Source organism: Tachyglossus aculeatus, chromosome 23 (assembly GCF_015852505.1).
Source record: "Tachyglossus aculeatus isolate mTacAcu1 chromosome 23, mTacAcu1.pri, whole genome shotgun sequence".
NCBI lineage: Eukaryota > Metazoa > Chordata > Mammalia > Monotremata > Tachyglossidae > Tachyglossus > Tachyglossus aculeatus.
In genome coordinates, this window is record NC_052088.1 from 40,050,734 (window position 1) to 40,064,328 (window position 13,595).

The 13,595-nt window shown below is 51.0% G+C and overlaps 1 protein-coding gene across 4 annotated transcripts in view; it reads right to left on the reverse strand.

Annotated features, from left to right (window-relative positions):
- Positions 1-12,794, reverse strand: part of KIF2A (kinesin family member 2A) — an 80,412-nt gene extending 67,618 nt beyond the window's left edge. For all 4 annotated transcript variants that reach the window (XM_038765968.1, XM_038765966.1, XM_038765967.1 and 1 more), the window contains exon 1: positions 12,700-12,794. In XM_038765968.1, coding sequence (XP_038621896.1) covers positions 12,700-12,763 — 64 coding nt within the window. In that variant the 5' untranslated portion in view covers positions 12,764-12,794. The remainder of the gene's footprint in view (positions 1-12,699) is intronic.
- Between the last annotated feature and the right edge of the window lie 801 nt (positions 12,795-13,595).

Below are 13,595 nucleotides of genomic sequence, written 5' to 3' on the forward strand. Positions count from 1 at the left end.
AATGGTATTTTTTAAGCACTTACTATGTGCCAAGCACTGTACTAAGCGCTGAAGTGGATACAAACAAATCGGGTTGGACACAGTCCCTGTCAATCAATCAATCGTATTTATTGAGTGCTTACTGTGTGCAGAGCACTGTACCAAGCGCTTGGGAAGTACAAGTTGGCAACATATAGAGACAGTCCCTACCCAACAGTGGGCTCACAGTCTAAAAGGGGGAGACAGAGAACAAAACCAAACATACTAACAAAATAAAATAAATAGAATACATATGTACAAGTAAAATAAATAGAGTAATAAATATGTACAAGCATATATACATATATACAGGTGCCATGGGGAAGGGAAGGAGGTAAGATGGGGGGGATGCAGAGGGAGACAAGGGGGAGAGGAAGGAAGGGGCTCAGTCTGGGAAGGCCTCCTGGAGGAGGTGAGCTCTCAGTAGGGCCTTGAAGGGAGGAAGAGAGCTTGCTTGGAGGATGGGCAGAGGGAGGGCATTCCAGGCCCGGGGGATGACGTGGGCCGGGGGTCGATGGCGGGACAGGCGAACGGAGAAACCACTGTCCCACTTGGGGCTCACAGTCTCAATCTCCATTTTATAGATGAGGTAACTGAGGCCCAGAGATGTAAAGTGACTTGCCCAAGGTCATACAGCACCCACGTGCGAGAGCTGGGATTAGAACCCATGACCTTCAGACTCCCAGGTTCATGCTCTACGCAGTATGCCATGCTGCTTTTCAATGACAATGAACTGCAGTCAATAGTCAATTGTAATTATTGAGCACTTATCGTGTGCAGGGCACTGTACTAGGCACTTGGGAGAGTACAGTGTAACAATAACAGACACGTTTCCTTGTCCACAACGATCTTACAGTCTAGAGGGGGAGATAAACATTAATATAAATAGAATTACAGATATGTACATAAGTGCTACTGGGCTGGGAGGGAGATGAGTAAAGGGAGCACGTTAAGGCGACGAAGAAGGGAGTGGGAGAAGAGGAAAGGATGGCTTGAAGGAGAGGTGCCTTCAACAAGGCTTTGAAGGAGGGGAGAGTAAGCGTCTATCTGATATGGAGAGGGCGTTCCAGGCCAGAGACAGGATGTGGGCATGAGGTCGGCGGCGAGCTAGATTTACTAACCTCCTCACTGTACCTCGTTCTCGCCTGTCCCGCCGTCGACCCCTGGCCCACGTCCTCCCCCGGGCCCGGAATGCCCTCCCTCCGCACATCTGCCAAGCTAGCTCTCTTCCTTCCTTCAGAGCCCTACTGAGAGCTCACCTCCTCCAGGAGGCCTTCCCACACTGAGCCCCCTCCTTCCTTTCCTCCTCCCCACCCCCCCGCCCTACCTCCTTCCCCTCCCCACAGCACCTGTATATATGTTTGTACAGATTTATTACTCTATTTTTTACTTGTACATATTTACTATTCTATTTATTTTGTTAATGATGGGCATCTAGCTTTACTTCTATTTGTTCTGACGACTTGACACCTGTCCACATGTTTTGTTGTCTGTCTCTCCCTTCTAGACCGTGAGCCCGTTGTTGGGTAGGGACCGTCTCTATATGCTACCAACTTGTGCTTCCCAAGCGCTTAATACAGTGCTCTGCACACAGTAATGAATGAATTCAATCGTATTTATTGAGTGCTTACTGTGTGCAGAGCACTGTACTGAAATCAAGATTCAGTGAGAAGGTTGCGAACAGAGGAGCAAAGTGGGCAGGCTGGGTTGTAGTAGAAGAGTAGTGAGGTGAGGAGATAATCAATGGTATTTATTGAGTACTTACATGCAGAGCACTGTTCTAAGCACTTGGAAGAATACATCATGATATATTTGGTAGACACAATTCCTGCCCTTAAGGAGTTTACAGTATAGTGAGCCACTAAAATAAATTACAAATAAGTGAAACGGCAGAATAAGAGGATTTGGATAGCAGAGGGTCTGTAGGGCCAGGTAAGTGCCAAAGTGCCTAAGAGGGCGCTTACGTGGGGAAGTGAGAGAAGGCCTCTTGGAGAAGATGTCATTTTAGATGTCATTGAAGATGGGGAGAGAAGTGTTCTGATGGACACGAAGGGGAAGAGAGTTCACGTGAGCAAGGAGTCGACAGTGAGATGGACGAGATCGAGGTACAGTGAGCAGGTTGGTGACAGAGGAGGGAAGTGTGTGGGTTGGGTTGTAGCAGGAGATGAGTGAGGTTAGATAGGAGGAAGAGAGCTGATTGAGTGGTAAGAGGCTTCTGTTTGATATGGAGATGGATGGGCAATCACTGGAGGTTTCTAAGCAGTGCAGAGATGTGGATGGAATTTTTTAAAATTCGTTTACGCATTTTTATTGGAAAAATGATCTGTGCAACAGAGTGACGTAAGGACTGGAGGAGGGAGACACTAAAGACCAGGCTGTCAGGGAGGGGGCCGACGCAGTAGTCAAGGAGGAATTTGCAGACAGTGAACGGGTCTACCGACTCAGTTGTCCTGTTCTCTCCCAAGCAGTTTAGTCCAGTGCTCTGCACATCATAAGCGCTCAGAAAATACCACTGATCATGATATGACTGACAAGTGCTTGGATCAGCATAGTAGCAGTTTGAATGGAGAGGAAGAGGCAAAGTCTACAGATGTGATGAAGGAAGAACTGACAATTTCATGAGACTGAATATGTGGGTTGAATACGAGAGATGAGCCAAGGATAACGCCAAGGTTAAGGGCTTGTGAGATAGGGAGAATGGTGGAGCTGTCAACAGTAATGGGGAAGATGATTTGTTCTGACGGTTTTGACACCTGTCTACATGTTTTGTTTTGTTGTCTGTCTCCCCCTTCTAGACTGTGAGCCCGTTGTTGGGTAGGGACCATCCCTATATGTTGCCGATCTGTACTTCCCAAGTGCTTAGTACAGTGCTCTGCACACAGTAAGCGCTCAATAAATATGATTGAATGAATGAATGAATGATGGGAGGGATAGGGTCTGGGTGAGAAAATGAGGAATTCTGTTTTGGACAAGTTAAGCTTGAGGAATGAGCCCATTGCTGGGCAGGGACCGTCTCTATATGTTGCCGATTTGTACTTCCCAAGCGCTTAGTACAGTGCTCTACACACAGTAAGCACTCAATAAATACGACTGAATGAATAAATGAATGAATGAAGGAGATGACCTGAAGGCAGCATAGGAGAAAGACCAGGGCTGGAGAGGTAGATTTGGGAATTACACGTATAGAGATGGTAGTTGAAGGTATGGGAGCAAGTGAGTTCTCTGATAACGTGGGCATAGAGGGAGAAAAGAAGGGGGCCAAGAACTGAGCCCTGAGGGGCTCCCAGATTAAGGAGCTGGGAGGCAGGGGAGGAGCCCACAAAAGAGTCTTAGACGGAGCAGCCAGAGAGGTAGGAGAACCAGGTGAGTCCTTTTAGACTGTGAGCCCACTGGTGGGTAGGGACTGTCTCTATATGTTGCCAACTTGTACTTCCCAAGTGCTTAGTACAGTGCTCTGCACACAGTAAGCGCTCAATAAATACGATTGATGATGATGATGAGGTGAGGACAGTGTCAGTGACGTCAAGACGGGTCAAGTTTCCAGGAGAGAGGGGTGGCCCACAGTGTCAAAGGCAGTGGAGAGATCAAGGAGGATTAGGATGGAGTAAGGAGTAATCCATGGAGTAAGGCTGGAGGCCTTCCCAGACTGAGCCCCCTCCAACCTCTCTCCCTCCACCCCATCTCCATCCCCCCGGCCTTACCTCCTTCCCTTCCCCACAGCACCTGTATATATGTATATGTGTTTGTACGTATTTATTACTCTATTTTACTTGTACATATTCTATTTATTTTGTTTTGTTAATATGCTTTGTTTTGTTGTCTGTCTCCCCCTTCTAGACTGTGAGCCCACTGTTGGGTAGGGACTGTCTCTATATGTTGCCAACCTGTACTTCTGCTCTGCACACAGTAAGCGCTCAATAAATATGACTGTATGAATGAATGAGTAGAGAAGGCAGTTTCCACGGAGTGAAGGGGGAAGACGCCAAATTGCAGGGGGCCAAGGAGCAAAATGGAGGAGAGAGGAAGGGGAGGAAGTTAATCAAATCGCACCATCACTTCAGGGTGGGTCCTTCTGTCCTTCACGAGTTTCTGGGGTTTGCGAAGGACTTCAAGGAGCCGGCAGACAAACTGCCGCCACACGATCTGACCTCTTGCTTTCAGCCCCTTCCCCAGGAGTGCACATGCTGCAAGTTGCTTCCAGCACTATTTCGAGAATGGGACCCTTCCTGCCTTGCCCTCCAAGTCTAAGAATGGCAGTTAGCGAAGCAGCTGGGAGCCACACAACCCAATTCCCCTGTCCCCAGGAATAGAGATCCCGTTTCTCTTCCCCTATCAGCAGCAGTCTGCAGGAAATGTTGTCCAACTGGAGGGGGAAACCTAGAAATCGAAAACCCCCAGGAACCACTCTTCTCCAGAGGCGAATGTAGGGTTGGCGGCCGGGCCGAGAAGCAGGTGGGCGGATGCAGGGGCCTCAGTTTGCCTGGTCTGGGTCGGAACAGCCCAGGGGCACTTCAGGCAGGTTTTAAAGCAAGGCCTGGGGAATCTGGACAAAACCAGATGCCAGGACCCATCCCAGAATAATAATAATAATGATAGTATTAAGCGCTTACGATGTGCAAAGCACTGTTCTAAGCGCTGGGGAGGTTACAAGGTGATCAGGTTGTCCCAAGGGGGGCTCACAGTCTTAATCCCCATTTTACAGATGAGGTAACTGAAGCACAGAGAAGTGAAGTGACTTGCCCAAAGTCACACAGCTGACAAGTGGCGGAGCTGGGATTTGAACCCAGGACCTCGGACTCTAAAGCCCGTGCTCTTTCCACGGAGCCACGCTGCTTCTCCACTACAGAGTCAGGCCGGCCCAGACCAGAGCACAAACCCAGCTCTGCTGTAGCGGCCGCCGCCCTCGATTTATTTTATTTTGTTAGTATGTTTGGTTTTGTTCTCTGTCTCCCCCTTTTAGACTGTGAGCCCACTGTTGGGTAGGGACTGTCTCTAGATGTTGCCAATTTGTACTTCCCAAGCGCTTAGTACAGTGCTCTGCACACAGTAAGCGCTCAATAAATACGATTGATGATGATGATGGCCGGCCCGGTGGAGAACAAACGTCTGTCTGCCCCTCTTCATTAATACCATCGATTGATTGATGTGATTACATTCTCAGCCAGCTCCTACTGGTGTTGCACAGCCGACTTTGCCCACACCTCCAGAAACAGATCTATGCTAACAACAGGGTTTTTTTTTTAATGTAAAGGTTACTATGAAATCAGTGGTATTTCTTGAGCACTTACGGTGTACAGAGTGCAGGGCTAAGTGCTTGGAAGACTCCATCTCTCCCTTTGTGGGGTCTGGACACACCCATTAAGACATGAAATACACAAAAACCTTCCCCTCCAATTTCACCTTGAAACTTCTGCTAGAAAGCTCTTATCTGATTTTCCCCTCAACATAATAAATGGAAAATTGTTACTGCATATTGGGGGGGTCCAATAAACAGCTCACAAGCACACCACTGCAGCATATTTTGCGGCCCAAATTAACCCAAATGCACACGTGAAGCCATTTGTACTTCAATTTTAACTTGTGATAAACACTCCTGGTATTTTTGGTACTGAGTTGAGAGAAAAGAAATCGAGTGTGAGTGAACCCACACAATGATCACCCTGAGACCTGCCCCTCCCACAGAAGCTCTGGAGTCATCGGGGTACCATATAAATGATAATAATAATAATAATGGTATTTGTTCAGCACTTACTATGTGCCAGGCAATGTATTAAGCACTGGGTTGGATACAAGCACATCAAGTTGGACAGAGTCTCTGTCCCACGTGGGGCTCACAGTCTCAATCCCCATTTTACAGATGAGGGAACTGAAGCCCAGAGAAGTGAAGCGATTTGCCCAAGTTCACACAGCAGGTTTCCACGTACAGGGCAGCAGAGCTTTCAGGGGCTACTACAGCTCTACTCTAGACTATAAGCTCATTGTGGGCACGGAATGTGTCTGTTTATTGTTACAGGGTAGTCTGCCAAGCGCTTGGTACAGTGCTCTGCACACAGTAAGCACTCAATAAGTATGACTGACTTCGCACACAGTCAGCACTCAATAAATAGGACTGAATGAATGAACTAACCATGAAGCAAAAAGCTGGAAACAAACCTCTAACCCTGGCAGGGCCATCAGTAGGCTAGAGTGGTCAAGGCTAGGGACAGGTGGACCAAGAGGGAGGCATCGGTTGGGAGGTGGCACGTAAAACATTCACGTTTCCACGGCATCGGTTGGGAGGTGGCACATAAAACATTCACATTTCCACGTCCAGCCTGGTAATTAATACTTAACAGTTTGGGGATGGTGGTGGTGAAGGGGGAACACCGGGGGCGACCCCATCATGTCCATGCTTACCCTACAGGCAGGTGATAATAATAATAATGATAGCATTTATTATGCGCTTACTATGTGCAAAGCACTGTTCTAAGCGCTGGGGAGGTTACAAGGTGATAAGGTTGTCCCACGTGGGGCTCACAGTCTTAATCCCCATTTTACAGGGGAGGGAACTGAGGCCCAGAGAAGTGAAGTGACTTGCCCAAAGTCACCCAGCTGACAAGTGGCGGAGTTGGGATTTGAACCCATGACCTCTGACTCCAAAGCCCGGGCTCTTTCCACTGAGCCACGCTGCCTCTGCGCTTGGGCAGCCGGCTCCGAGGGGCAGGAGGGGGGCCTCTGCCACTGCACAAGAGCCCTTCTCTCCTTCAGCCCGCTGTCCGCTGACCACTGGCCCACATCCTGCCTCTGGCCTGGAAGGCCCCCCCTCCTCAAATCCGCCGGACAATCCCTCTTCCCACCCCTTCAGAGCCAACTGAAGGCACACCTCCTCCAAGAGGCCTTCCCGGATTAAGCCCCCTCTTCTTCAACTCTCCCTCTCTTCCACTTCCCTGAGACTCGCTCCCTTTGCTCTCCCCCCCACCCTGCCCACAGCACTTATGTATATATTTATTCATCTATAATTCTATTTATACCGGTGCCTGCTTACTTCAGCGTGGTTTAGTGGAAAGAGCATGGGTTTGGGAGTCAGAGGTCATGGGTTCTAATCTCAGCTCTGCCACTTGTCTGCTGTGTGACCTTGGAAAAGTCACTTAACTTCTCTGTGCCTCAGTTCCCCCATCTGTAAAATGGGGATGAAGACTGTGAGCCCCACGTGGGGCAACCTGTTTACCTTGTATCTACCCCAGCGCTTAGAACAGTGCTTGGCACATAGGAAGCACTTAAATACCATCATCACTATCATGTCTGCCCCCACACACACACACAGTAAGCCCGCTGTGGGCAGGGATTGTCTCTATTGTTGGACTGGGCTTTCCAAGCGCTTAGTACAGTGCTCCACACACAGTCAACGCTCAATCAATACGCTTGACCGAATGAATGAACCCCGCCCACTGCCGCCTTGCCCATCTCGCTGTCGTCGGGCACTCAGTGGAAAGAGAGCAGGCTTGGGAGTCAGAGGTCGTGGGTTCTAATCCCGGCTCCGCCACATGTCTGCTATGAGACCTTGGGCATGTCGCTTCACTTCTCTGAGCCTCAGTTCCCTCATCTGTAAAATGGGAATTAAGACAATGGGGATGAAGACTGTGAGCCCCACGTGGGACAATCTGATTACCTTGGACTCCCCCAGCACCTAGAACGGTGGCTTGGCACATAGTAAGCGCTCAACAAATACCACCATTATTATTATTCTCTGGGCCTCAGTTACCTCATCTGTAAAATGGGGACTAAGCCTGTGAGCCCCACATAGGACAACCTGATCAATTAATCAATCAATCAATTGTATTTATTGAGCGCTTACTGTGTGCAGAGCACTGTACTAAGAGCTTGGGAAGTCCAAGTCGGCAACATAGAGAGACGGTCCCTACCCCACAACGGGCTCACAGGCTAGAAGGGGGAGACAGATGACAAAACATGTAGACAGGTGTCAAAACCATCAGAATAAATAGAATTATAGCTTTATGCACATCATTAACAAAACAGAGTAGCAAATATGTACAAGTAAAATAGAGTAATAAATTTGTACAAATATATACAAGTGCTGTGGGGAAATATATACCAAGTGCTTAGTACAGTGCTCTGCACACAGTAAGCGCTCAATAAATACGACTGAATGAGGGGAAGGAGGTAGGGTGGGGGGGATGAGGAGGAGGAGAAGGAGGCATTCACAAATGCCATCATTATTATTATATTATGAGTCCGGGGCTCTGCAAATAGGAAGCGCTCCATAAATAATAATAATAATAATGGCATTTATTAAGCACTTACTATGTGCAAAGCACTGTTCTAAGCACTGGGGGGCTTACAAGGTGATCAGGTTGTCCCACGGGGGGCTCAGTCAATCGCCATTTTACAGATGAGGGAACTGAGGCCCAGAGAAGCGAAGTGACTTGCCCAAAGTCCCACAGCTGACAACTGGTGGAGCCGGAATTTGAACCCATGACCTCTGACTCCAAATCCCATGTCCTTTCCACTGAGCCATGCTGCTTCTCACACGATTAATAATAATAATAATTATGGCATTTATTAAGCACTTACTATGTGCAAAGCACTGTTCTAAGCGCTGGGGAGATTACAAGGTGATCGGGTTGTCCCACGGGGGGCTCACAGTCTTAATCCCCATTTTACAGATGAGGGAACTGAGGTCCAGAGAAGTGAAGTGACTTGCCCAAAGTCCCACAGCTGACAACTGGTGGAGCCGGGATTTGAACCCATGACCTCTGACTCCAAAGCCCGTCCCCTTTCCACTGAGCCACGCTGCTTCTCACGCGATTAATAATAATAATAATGGCATTTATTAAGCGCTTACTCTGTGCAAAGCACTGTTCTAAGTGTTGAGGAGGTTACAAGGTGATCAGGTTGTCCCTCGTGGGGCTCACAGTCTTAATCCCCATTTTACAGCTGAGGGAACTGAGGCGCGGAGAAGTGAAGCGACTGGCCCAAAGTCACCCAGCTGACAATTGGCGGGGCGGGGATTTGAACCCATGACCTCTGACTCCAAAGCCCAGGCTCTTTCCTACTGAGCCACGCGACTGAAGGCAGGGCATCGACTGTGTGCCCGCTGTTGGGTGGGGACTGTATCTGTTGCCGACTTGTACTTCCCAAGCGCTTAGTCCAGTGCTCTGCACACAGTAAGCACTCAATAAATACGATTGATGATGATGATGATGATGCACACAGTATGAGCACAATAAATGCGACTGAATGAATGAATGAATCAATACGAATGAATGAATGAACGAATGAATGAGGGGGCTGCCCGGGCGGAGGGCTGCACTGCCCGCCCCTCGCTGTGAGGGGCCCTCCGCGCACGCGCACACACACCCCCCCACCGCCCGCGCGCACGCGCACACCCCCCCACCACCACCGCGCACGCGCACACCCACCCACCCCCCGAGCACGGCCCGGACGGACAGGCAGGCGTTCATTCATTCATCATCATCATCAATCGTATTTATTGAGCGCTTACTGTGTGCAGAGCACTGTACTAAGCGCTTGGGAATTACAAATTGGCAACATATAGAGACGGTCCCTACCCAACAGTGGGCTCACAGTCTAAAAGGGGGAGACAGAGAACAAAGCCAAACATACTAACAAAATAAAATAAATAGAATAGATATGTACAAGTAAAATAAATAAATAAATAGAGTAATAAATATGTACAAACATATATACAGGTGCTGTGGGGAAGGGAAGGAGGTAAGATGGGGGGATGGAGGGGGGGACGAGGGGGAGAGGAAGGAAGGGGCTCAATTCCATCGTATTGATGGAGCGCTCACTGCGTGCAGAGCACTGTACTAAGCGCTTGGGAAGTACAAGTCGGCAACATATAGAGCCGGTTCCGACCCAACAACGGGCTCACAGTCCTCCGCCCCATCTCCTTCCCCTCCCCACAGCACTTGCATATATCTTTGTACGGATTTAGTACTGTATTTCACTTACACATATGATGATGGCATTTGTTAAGCGCTTACTACGTGCAGAGCACTGTTCTTTACTATTTATTTTGTTACTGATGCGAATATAGCTTTAATTCTATTTGTCCTGACGGTTTGGACACCTGTCTACATGTTCTGTTTTGTCGTCAGTCTCCCCCTTCTAGCCTGTGAGCCCGTTCATTCATTCATTCATTCAATCAATCGTATTGATTGAGCGCTCACTGCATGCACAGCACTGTACTAAGCGCTCGGGAAGTATAAGTCAGCAACATATAGAGCCGGTTCCTACCCAACAACGGGCTCACAATCCTCCTCCCCATCCCCCCTCCCCCCACCCTACCTCCTTCCCCCCCACCACAGGACTTGTATATATCTTTGTACGGATTTAGTACTCTATTTCACTCACACATATTTACTATTTATTCTGTTACTGACGCTTATATAGCTTTAATTCTATTTGTCCTGACGGTTTGGACACCTGTCTAGATGTTTTGTTTTGCCGTCCGTCTCCCCCTTCTAGCCTGTGACCCGTTCATTCATTTATTCAATCGTATTTATTGAGCGCTTACTGGATGCAGAGCACTGTACTAAGTGCTTGGGAAGTACAAGTTTGCAACATATGCAGACGGTCATTCATTCATTCAATCGTATTTACTGAGCGCTTACTGGATGCAGAGCACTGTACTAAGCGCTTGGGAAGTACAAGTTGGCAACATCTAGAGACGGTCCCTACCCAACAGCGGGCTCACAGTCTAGAAGGGGGGGAGAGACAGCAAAACAAAACATATTAACAAAATAAAATAAATGAGTAAATAGAATAGTAAATATGTACAAGTAAAATAGAGCAATAAACCTACAGAAACATATATACAGGTGCTGTGGGGAGGGGAAGGAGGTAGGGCGGGGGTGATGGGGAGGAGGAGAGGGAAAAGGGGGCTCAGTGCGGGAAGGCCTCCCGGAGGAGGTGAGCTCTCAGTAGGGCTTTGGAGGGAGGAAGAGAGCGAGCTTAGCGGATGTGCGGAGGGAGGGAATTCATTCATTCAACTGTATTCATTCATTCAGTCGTCAGACTGAGCCCCCTCCTTCCTCTCCCCCTCCTCCCCCTCTCCATCCCCTCCGCCTTACTTCCTTCCCTTCCCCACAGCACCTGTATATATGTTTGTATGGATTTATTACTCTATTTTACTTGTACATATTCTATTTATTTTATTTTGTTAATATGTTTTATTCTCTGTCTTCCCCTTCTAAACTGTGAGCCCACTGTTGGATAGGGACCGTCTCTAGATGTTGCCAACTTGGACTTCCCTGGCGCTCAGTCCAGTGCTCTGCACACAGTAAGCGCTCAATCAATACGATTGAATGAATGAATGAACTTATTGAGCGCTTACTGTGTGCAGAGCACTGTACTGAGCGCTTGGGAAGTACAGCTGGGGCCAGGGGGAGGACGTGGGCCCGCCTCTATCTGTTGCCGACTCGGACTTCCCAAGCGCTTAGTCCAGTGCTCTGCACACGGGAAGCGCTCAATAAATACGATTGAAAGGGGGGGATCGTAGGGACTGTCTCTATATGTTGCCAACTTGTACTTCCAAGCGCTTAGTACAGTGCTCTGCACACAGTAAGCGCTCAATAAATACGATTGATTGATTGATTGATTGATTGACTGAACGGGAAGGACCGGCCGTTTCGGCCAACGGGGGCATCAGCGTGGCTCAGTGGAAAGAGCCCGGGCTTTGGAGTCAGAGGCCGTGGGTTCAAATCCCGGCCCCACCACTTGTCAGCTGTGTGACTTCTCTGGGCCTCAGTTCCCTCATCAGGAAAATGGGGATGAAGAGTGTGAGCCCCTCGTGGGGCAACCTGATCACCTTGTATCTCCCCCAGCGCTTAGAGCAGTGCTTTGCACATGGTAAGCGCTTAACAAAAGAGAATAATTGTGGCTCAGTGGAAAGAGCGCGGGCTTGGGAGTCGCAGGTCATGGGTTCAAATCCCGCCTCCTCCACATGCCTGCTGTGTGACCTTGGGCAAGTCGCTTCTCTTCTCTGGGCCTCAGCTCCCTCATCGGGAAAATGGGGATGAAGACTGTGAGCCCCTCGTGGGACAACCTCATCTCCTTGTATCCCCCCAGCGCTTAGAACAGTGCTTTGCACATAATAATAATAGTAATAATGATGGCATTTATTAAGCGCTTACTCTGTGCAAAGCACTGTTCTAAGCACTGGGGAGGTTACCAGGTGATCAGGTCCACGGGGGCTCACGGTCTTCATCCCCATTTTCCAGAGGAAAATGGTAAGCGCTTCACAAACACCAACGTTATTATTATTGGAAAGAGCCCGGGCTTGGAGTCAGAGGTCATGGGTTCAAATCCCGGCTCCGCCAATGGGCCTCAGTTACCTCATCTGTAAAATGGGGATGAAGACTGTGGGACAACCCGATCAGCTGGTAACCTCCCCAGCGCTTAGAACAGTGCTTTGCACATAGTAAGCGCTTAACAAATGCCATCATCGTTATTATTATTATTATCATTACCGTCCGGGCCCCTCCCCTCCCCCCCATCCCCGCCCCCGGCACTGCAGCAGCGCCCGCCCCTCCCCCCTCCGGAGCCTCGGGCGGCGCGCGCACACTCTCACACACACTCACACACACACAATAGCCCCGTGGCCAATCCCCCCGCCCGCCCCCTTTCCCCTCCGGGGTTTCCCGTCCGCGCGCTCACCATCGCTCCGCTTAATCTCCACGTAAATCCCGATGAGGATCTTGCCGAAGCTGTTGGCGGCCATCCCCTCACGGCGGGCCCGGACCGACGGCACCGGCGGCGGCGTCGGGGAGCCTCGCCTCACTGCGCCTGCGCCCCAGGGGCCGGGCACCCCCTCCCCCCCCCCCCGCACACACCGCTGCGGGGCGCGTGCGCGCGGGCTGAGGCGGGCTCCGAGGCGCCTTTCCTTACTGCGCATGCGCTGCGAGGCGCGTGCGCGCGGGCTGAGGGAGCGGCCGCCGGCCGTCCGGACACGGGCGGGCTCCGAGGCGCCTTTCCTCACTGCGCATGCGCCCAAGGGGCCGGTTCCTCCCCCTCACCCCCCCATTCGGGGCGCGTGCGCGCGGGCTGAGGCCCCTCACCCCCCCATTCGGGGCGCGTGCGCGCGGGCTGAGGGAGCGGCCGCCGGCGGTCCGGACACGCGCGGAGGGCCGAAGGCGGGCTCCGAGGCGCCTATCCTCACTGCGCATGCGCCCAAGGGGCCGGCTCCTCCCCCTCACCCCCCCATTCGGGGCGCGTGCGCGCGGGCTGAGGGAGCGGCCGCCGGCGGTCCGGATATGGGCGGAAGGCGGGCACCGAAGCGCCTTTCCTCACTGCGCATGCGCCCAAGGGGCCGGCTCCTCCTCCTCACCACTCCCAGCCATGCGGGGCGCGTGCGCGCGGGCTGAGGGAGCGGCCGCCGGCGGCCCGGACACGCGCGGAGGGCCGAAGACGGGCCCCGCGGCGCCTTTCCTCACTGCGCATGCGCCTACGGGGCCGGCTCCTCCCCCCTCACATTCAGGGCGCGTGCGCGCGGGCTGAGGGAGCGGCCACCGGCAGTCCGGACACGCGCCGAGGGCCGAAGGCAGGCTCCTAGG